Genomic DNA, 9,445 nt, shown 5'->3' on the forward strand with positions numbered 1-9,445 from the left:
TGCCCCCACAGTGCCAGATACATAAATGACCCCACAGTGCCAGATATGCCCCCACAGTGCTAGATACATAAATGCCCCCACAGTGCCAGATACATAAATGACCCCACAGTGCCAGATATGCCCCCACAGTGCCAGATACATAAATGCCCCCACAGTGCCAGATATGCCCCCACAGTGCCAGATACATAAATGCCCCCACAGTGCCAGATATGCCCCCACAGTGCTAGATACATAAATGCCCCCACAGTGTCAGATACATAAATGCCCCCACAGTACCAGATACACAAATGACCCCACAGTGCCAGATATGCCCCCACAGTGCCAGATATGCCCCCACAGTGCCAGATATGCCCCCACAGTGCCAGATATGCCTCCACAGTGCTAGATACATAAATGACCCCACAGTGCCAGATATGCCTCCACAGTGCTAGATACATAAATGCCCCCACAGTGCCAGATATGCCCCCACAGTGCTAGATACATAAATGCCCCCACAGTGCCAGATACATAAATGACCCCACAGTGCCAGATATGCCCCCACAGTGCTAGATACATAAATGCCCCCACAGTGCCAGATACATAAATGACCCCACAGTGCCAGATATGCCCCCACAGTGCCAGATACATAAATGCCCCCACAGTGCCAGATATGCCCCCACAGTGCCAGATACATAAATGCCCCCACAGTGCCAGATATGCCCCCACAGTGCTAGATACATAAATGCCCCCACAGTGTCAGATACATAAATGCCCCCACAGTACCAGATACACAAATGACCCCACAGTGCCAGATATGCCCCCACAGTGCCAGATATGCCCCCACAGTGCCAGATATGCCCCCACAGTGCCAGATATGCCTCCACAGTGCTAGATACATAAATGACCCCACAGTGCCAGAAATGCCCCCATAGTACCTGCTGTGCTGGGAGGGGGAGTGCTGAGGGCCGCGGACGGACTCTTCCTAAACTATACAGTGCGCACTGCCGGCGTCTGACGTCAGCGCCGCAATGCGCGCATAGCGCATACTGAGTAGTTTTGTGCTGACTGCTGGCTGGGGGTGGGACTGGGAGGCGGGGCGGGACGGACCGGACGGATGCTGCAGCGCTGGATCCTGGAGACACAAACAGACACAGGACCAGGCTCCAGGCACGAATATATGGCGGCGCCAGCGTGCGGCCACTCTATTCGAACATGCCTGGAGCCAGCCCTGATTAGGCCCATTGTCTAAACGGGTGTAGTATGGCTGACCGCCGGTCAGCTTACCGACGCCGGGATCCCGGCAGCATACCGACGCCGGGATCCCGGCGGGGAGGGGCGAGTGCAGCAAGCCCCTTGCGGGCTCGGTGGCGAACTGCGGTCGCCACGGGTTCTATTCCCACTCTATGGGTGTCGTGGACACCCACGAGTGGAAATAGTCCCTGTTGGTCGGCATGCCGACCATCGGGATACTGAGCCGTCGGGATGGTGGAGGAGGCCATGTGACTGTCGGTCAGCTGACCGGCGGTCACATGAATACCACCCGTCTAAACCTGTGCTATAGAATCCACATATTATAAACCTGCTGGTGTTTGTTTCCTACTAATATATGTGAATTCCTAGAGTTCTGTCCAATTCCAGCTTCCTCCCAGCTCAGCCAGACACGTGGGTGTCTCTCAGAACCTGACGTGTCTGGTAAAGGTCAGACAGAGATTTGACATCCACCACTGGCCTTTTCAATCTTTCTCCCAAACGCAGGAAACAAAGGGGGGATCAGAACAAAAACGGAATGAAAAGGAATCTCTGGGCTGCGGCGGAGACTCGCTATACACGCCGGGTGAACCAAATAACAAAAAGATTTTTGTTTGCGCAGAGCTTGAAATTGAAATAAATGTTATTCAGTTTTCCTATTATTCAGATCAGAAACAGCAGGGAACTATAGGAACGCGTTACTGTGTTACTGCGTTCCATAATACAGGGGATGACATAAAATTATTATTTTTGACTTATAGTCATAAAACTCACCATCAATACATAGGGGGTCATTCCGACCCGTTCGCTCGCTGCGTTTTCACGCAGCAGAGCGAACGGGTCCCTGCTGCGCATGCGCCGGCACCTTTGTGCTCCTGCGCATGCGGGACGGCCGACGGCCGCAGCAGGACAGCGATCGCCTCTGCCTGATTGACAGGCAGAGGCGATCGATGGGCGGGAGGGGGCGAAGCGGCGGCGTTTGGCCGCCGTTTCGTAGGTGCGGTCCGGCCAACGCAGGCGTGGCCGGACCGTACGGGGGGCGGGCCGCAGCGGCTGCGTGACATCATACGCAGCCGCTGCGGGCCAGGGAGCGAGAAGTAGCTCCCGGCCAGCATGCTAAAGCTGCGCTGGCTGGGAGTTACTCCTGAAGTGCAAAGGCATCGCCGCTGTGCGATGCCTTTGCACTTCTGCAAGGGGGGCCGGACTGACATGCCGGGCGGACTAGCCCCGTGCTGGGCGTCCCCCCCGCATGTCAGGAAAGTTGATCGTAGCTGTGCAAAGTTTTGCACAGCTACGATCAACTCGGAATGACCCCCATAGTTCTTTCATTATATACAGATATGTATACATTTATACCGTGAAAGCCAAATTATAAGTAGTAGCGGTGAAGAAATCCTTATGCTACAAGGTTGAAATGCTTTTAATTTATTGGTTGATTTATGAAGCAGTGAAAAGAGTCCATAGTAACCCATCAACTTCCAGGTAACATTTATCAAGCACATTCGTTAAAATGCTAGGTGGAAGCTGATTGGTTGATATACTTTGCTGCTTGATACATCAGACTCTTCTCAGAGACAGCTGTGACATGCAGTGATACATAGAGTAATGACAGTTACCACCGCTCGCTGTCCTTCAATAACAAATATAGGGGGACATTTACTAAGCAGTGATGAAAGTGGAGAAGTGAGCCAGTGGAGAAGTTGCCCAAGGCAACCAATCAGAATTGACGTAACATTTATAATTTGCATACTATAAACATATAGAGAGTAGCTGATTGGTTGCCATGGGCCACTTCTCCACTGGCTCACTTCTCCACTTTTATCACTGCTTAGTGGTCGAAGAGAAAGTACCAGCCAATCAGCTCCGGCTATTTTACAGGCTGAGCCAATCCGGATTCAGATGTCACGGACATGACCACCCAACACCTACCTGTAACTTCCATCCATTTATCTTATTTAGTCAATCCATTGAAGATGAAGTTGCATGAATACTTTCATCTTCTCACCTCACAAGGACGAAAGAAGCAAAGTTGACCAAAGCAAGCAACCAGCATCTGTCGTTTCTGTTGCACATTCTGTAAAATGTCAGAAGCTGATTGGTTGGTGTGGGCAACTTTTCCAATTTATCCAAGATTTTATAAATCTACCCCCAAAGGCTTGATACATCTCCCCTTACTCCACCAATTTAACAGAGATGTTTTTGTCTTTTTCTTTAAACATGACATTATCATTCCTATTTACATCCTATATTGCAGAAACCCTCTCTAGTCCCATTTGTACCTGGAGCCTTGACTACAAGTCCCTCCATAACAAGTACACTACCAAACCCACCCAAAAATACTGTTTACAGTTTTCCTCTGTGTTCCCTCACCATAGTATACAATACTGTGTGTTCTCACTTTGTAATTAAAGGATAGTAATAAAATTGAGGTGTGATGAGAGAGACCTACCTATAATGTGAGGTACGCCGTACGTGTTCAAATACAGGCAGACCTGGTTCTAGCTTCTGACTTTATCATGGAATGCAAGATGAGAAGTGGTTGGCAAGTAAATTAACTAGAAAGCAAAAATTTGCATTAAAATTCTGGAATATTGAGGATTTTAGTGGTAGCAGTTAGTTAGTTAGTTAGTTAGTTAGTTAGTTAGTTAGTTAGTTAGTTAGTCAGTCAGATGGATAGATAGATGGATGGATAGATAGATAGATAGATAGATAGATAGATAGATAGATAGATAGATAGATAGATAGATAGATAGACAGACAGACAGACAGACAGACAGACAGACAGACAGACAGACAGACAGACAGATAGATAGATAGATAGATAGATAGATAGATAGTAAGCAGTGTAGCGTATATTATATATTTATAGGATTTGCCTGTGGTTGACAATTCTTCACCACATAATAAAAATGAGATATTATAATCATACAATATAATAAAAACTACACATTTATATTATGAAAGTTTAATTTTATTTTTTTAACATCATATTGAAATAAATTCTTTGACCTTTCTGTGGAATTATTTTATTTTTCAGGCTGTAAGAACGTCCATTATGATTTGGTCTTTATCTTGGACACATCTTCAAGCGTAGGCAAAGAGGATTTCGAAAAGGTCCGGCAATGGGTATCAAACTTGGTGGACACATTCGAGATCGAACCCGATAAGACTCGAGTTGGAGTTGTACGGTACAGCGGCAAACCGTACACGGAATTTGACCTGGGGAGGTATCAAACTCGGGAGGACGTCAAAGAAGCAGCTAGGAACATTAAATATTATGGAGGGAACACTAACACGGGGGACGCCCTCCGATATATCACAACGTACAGTTTTTCTAGAGAGGCCGGTGGGAGACCCAGCCAGCGAGCCATTAAAAAAGTCGCCATCCTTTTGACGGATGGAAAAAGCCAAGATCTGGTGTTAGAGTCGGCCACGGCGGCACATAAAGCCGGGATTAGGATTTTTGCTGTAGGCGTTGGGGAAGCTCTCAAAGAAGAATTGGAGGAGATCGCATCAGAGCCCAAATCCGCCCACGTGTTCCACGTATCCGACTATAACGCCATCGATAAAATAAGAGGGATATTGAGAAGAAGACTGTGTGAAAGTAGGTGGCAATTTTACATGTCCTACACCCCAATTATCAAACACGTTTTACAATTACCAGAATAATTTATATATTTTTACAATGTCTGTTCTTTGTGTACCTTTGTGATGTGATCTCATACATCTGTTCATTTTGCGCCATATGGCATAAGACGCCTGGTGCAATTCGTGTGCTGCTTACTTTTTCTTCAGTTTTGCTACTTTTTCCTTAACATTGGAACTTTTTTCGTTCATTGTGTTACTTTTACCTCAGTTTGTGCCTTAGTTTGCGTTTGGTGCATTATGTATTTAGGATTAGGTTGTTTTTTTAAAGTCGCAGATTACGCATAACGATGTATTTCATTTCGGACCTGTCTATTATGTGTTTACCTGGATCATGCACCTTTCCCTCAGTTTTGCTACTTTTTCCTTCAATTTGCTCCCTTTTTCCCCAATTTTGCATCATGGTTCATAAATAGTGTTTTGGACTTGCTGAGTAACAAAGTCCGTGATGCACTAAATGTAGGTTTGTTTTTGCTGCGATTTGAGGAATAGGTTATGTGGACACATCTGTAACATTTGTATTTCTTAGGCCATCCAGTGAATTAAATGTTATATGGGCCGGTTATAAACCCACTCTAGTTACTCCCTCAGTTGTCCTTGTTATAGGGGGTAATTATGAGTTGATCGCAGCTGCAAATTTGTTAGTAGTTGGGCAAAACCACGTGCACTGCAGGAGGGATGGAAAAAGAGAGAGTTAGATTTGGGTGGAGAGTTAGATTTGGGAGGAGAGTTAGATTTGGGTGGGTTATTTTGTTTCTGTGCAGGGTAAATACTGGCTGCTTTATTTTTACACTGCAATTTAGATTTCAGTTTGAACACACCCCACCCAAATCTAACTCTCTCTGCACATGTTATATCTGCCCCACCTGCAGTGCACATGGTTTTGCCCAACTGCTAACAAATTTGCTGCTGCAATCAGGTCTGAATTGCCCCCATAGACCATTGTTTGGAGATAAGGGGGGTCATTCCGAGTTGATCGCTAGATAAAAATGTTCGCAGCACAGCGATTAAGTGAAAAAGCGGCACTTCTGCGCATGCGTATGCGGCGCAATGCACGCGATGTACTTTCACAACAGCCGACGTAGTTTTACACAAGATCTAGCGAGGCTTTTCATTCGCAATGTCCGCCGCAGAGTGATTGACAGGAAGGGGGCGTTTCTGGATGTCAACTGACCGTTTTCAGGGAGTGTTCAAAAAAACGCAGGCGTGCCAGGAAAAACACAGGCGTGGCTGGGCGAATGCAGGGTGTGTTTGTGACGTCAAATCCGGAACTGAACAGTCTGAAGTGATCGCAAGCGCTGAGTAGATCTACAGTAAAACTACTCTGAAACTGCACTATTTTTTTTGTAGCCGCTCTGCGATCCTTTCGTCCGCACTTCTGCTAAGCTAAAATACACTCCCAGTGGGAGGCGACATAGCGTTTGCACGGCTGCTAAAAACTGCTAGCGAGCGATCAACTCGGAATGACCCCCAAGATGCGGAAAGCACCCGTTGCCTATATTGAGGAAGTTTAAGAACTTGTCCTCAGTTCTTTGTTTATTTTGGGTGCAGCATTTGGTGACTGGCTGTCACCCTGTTTTGTTCTATGCACCAGTGCTGGCACATCGTGATAGTACAAATGTGCCAAGCTGGGTTGATTTTACAGATTGTGCAGCGTTCCTTTAATGTCTAGTCTTGGGTATTCATTAGAGATGAGCGGGTTCGGTTTCTCTGAATCCGAACCCGCCAGAACTTCATGTTTTTTTTCACGGGTCCGAGCGACTCGGATCTTCCCGCCTTGCTCGGTTAACCCGAGCGCGCCCGAACGTCATCATGACGCTGTCGGATTCTCGCGAGGCTCGGATTCTATCGCGAGACTCGGATTCTATATAAGGAGCCGCGCGTCGCCGCCATTTTCACACGTGCATTGAGATTGATAGGGAGAGGACGTGGCTGGCGTCCTCTCCGTTTAGAATTAGAATAGATTAGAGAGACACTTGATTTACTAATTTTGGGGAGCATTAGGAGTACTCAGTAGTGTACAGTGCAGAGTTTTGCTGATAGTGACCAGTGACCACCACTTTTATTTATAATCCGTTCTCTGCCTGAAAAAAGCGATACACAGCACACAGTGACTCAGTCACATACCATATCTGTGTGCACTGCTCAGGCCAGTGTGCTGCATCATCTATATATATTATATATCTGTCTGACTGCTCAGCTCACACAGCTTATAATTGTGGGGGAGACTGGGGAGCACTACTGCAGTGCCAGTTATAGGTTATAGCAGGAGCCAGGAGTACATAATATTATATTAAAATTAAACAGTGCACACTTTTGCTGCAGGAGTGCCACTGCCAGTGTGACTAGTGACCAGTGACCTGACCACCAGTATATAATATTAGTAGTATACTATCTCTTTATCAACCAGTCTTTATTAGCAGCAGACACAGTACAGTGTGGTAGTTCACGGCTGTGGCTACCTCTGTGTCGGCACTCGGCAGCCCGTCCATAATTGTATATACCAGTGACCTAACCGTGGTTTTTTTTTCTTTCTTTATACATACATACTAGTTACGAGTATACTATCTCTTTATCAACCAGTCTATATATTAGCAGCAGACACAGTACAGTGCGGTAGTTCACGGCTGTGGCTACCTCTGTGTCGGCACTCGGCAGCCCGTCCATAATTGTATATACCACCTAACCGTGGTTTTTTTTTCTTTCTTTATACATACATACTAGTTACGAGTATACTATCTCTTTATCAACCAGTCTATATATTAGCAGCAGACACAGTACAGTGCGGTAGTTCACGGCTGTGGCTACCTCTGTGTCGGCACTCGGCAGCCCGTCCATAATTGTATATACCACCTAACCGTGGTTTTTTTTTCTTTCTTTATACATACATACTAGTTACGAGTATACTATCTCTTTATCAACCAGTCTATATATTAGCAGCAGACACAGTACAGTGCGGTAGTTCACGGCTGTGGCTACCTCTGTGTCGGCACTCGGCAGCCCGTCCATAATTGTATATACCACCTAACCGTGGTTTTTTTTTCTTTCTTTATACATACATACTAGTTACGAGTATACTATCTCTTTATCAACCAGTCTATATATTAGCAGCAGACACAGTACAGTGCGGTAGTTCACGGCTGTGGCTACCTCTGTGTCGGCACTCGGCAGCCCGTCCATAATTGTATATACCACCTAACCGTGGTTTTTTTTTCTTTCTTTATACATACATACTAGTTACGAGTATACTATCTCTTTATCAACCAGTCTATATATTAGCAGCAGACACAGTACAGTGCGGTAGTTCACGGCTGTGGCTACCTCTGTGTCGGCACTCGGCAGCCCGTCCATAATTGTATATACCACCTAACCGTGGTTTTTTTTTCTTTCTTTATACATACATACTAGTTACGAGAATACTATCTCTTTATCAACCAGTCTATATATTAGCAGCAGACACAGTACAGTGCGGTAGTTCACGGCTGTGGCTACCTCTGTGTCGGCACTCGGCAGCCCGTCCATAATTGTATATACCACCTAACCGTGGTTTTTTTTTCTTTCTTTATACATACATACTAGTTACGAGTATACTATCTCTTTATCAACCAGTCTATATATTAGCAGCAGACACAGTACAGTGCGGTAGTTCACGGCTGTGGCTACCTCTGTGTCGGCACTCGGCAGCCCGTCCATAATTGTATATACCACCTAACCGTGGTTTTTTTTTCTTTCTTTATACATACATACTAGTTACGAGTATACTATCTCTTTATCAACCAGTCTATATATTAGCAGCAGACACAGTACAGTGCGGTAGTTCACGGCTGTGGCTACCTCTGTGTCGGCACTCGGCAGCCCGTCCATAATTGTATATACCACCTAACCGTGGTTTTTTTTTCTTTCTTTATACATACATACTAGTTACGAGTATACTATCTCTTTATCAACCAGTCTATATATTAGCAGCAGACACAGTACAGTGCGGTAGTTCACGGCTGTGGCTACCTCTGTGTCGGCACTCGGCAGCCCGTCCATAATTGTATATACCACCTAACCGTGGTTTTTTTTTCTTTCTTTATACATACATACTAGTTACGAGTATACTATCTCTTTATCAACCAGTCTATATATTAGCAGCAGACACAGTACAGTGCGGTAGTTCACGGCTGTGGCTACCTCTGTGTCGGCACTCGGCAGCCCGTCCATAATTGTATATACCACCTAACCGTGGTTTTTTTTTCTTTCTTTATACATACATACTAGTTACGAGTATACTATCTCTTTATCAACCAGTCTATATATTAGCAGCAGACACAGTACAGTGCGGTAGTTCACGGCTGTGGCTACCTCTGTGTCGGCACTCGGCAGCCCGTCCATAATTGTATACTAGTATCCAATCCATCCATCTCCATTGTTTACCTGAGGTGCCTTTTAGTTGTGCCTATTAAAATATGGAGAACAAAAATGTTGAGGTTCCAAAATTAGGGAAAGATCAAGATCCACTTCCACCTCGTGCTGAAGCTGCTGCCACTAGTCATGGCCGAGACGATGAAATGCCAGCAACGTCGTCTGC

At 45.7% G+C, this 9,445-nt stretch overlaps 1 protein-coding gene across 1 annotated transcript in view; it reads left to right on the forward strand.

Annotated features, from left to right (window-relative positions):
* The window catches only part of COL22A1 (collagen type XXII alpha 1 chain), a 381,368-nt gene that overhangs the window by 52,854 nt on the left and 319,069 nt on the right, over positions 1-9,445 (forward strand). Inside the window, exons 3-4 of the mRNA XM_063925140.1 lie at positions 4,265-4,831; positions 5,402-5,409. Of these exons, the coding sequence (XP_063781210.1) occupies positions 4,265-4,831; positions 5,402-5,409 (575 nt within the window). The remainder of the gene's footprint in view (positions 1-4,264; positions 4,832-5,401; positions 5,410-9,445) is intronic.

The sequence above is a fragment of the Pseudophryne corroboree genome, chromosome 5 (genome assembly GCF_028390025.1).
Source record: "Pseudophryne corroboree isolate aPseCor3 chromosome 5, aPseCor3.hap2, whole genome shotgun sequence".
NCBI lineage: Eukaryota > Metazoa > Chordata > Amphibia > Anura > Myobatrachidae > Pseudophryne > Pseudophryne corroboree.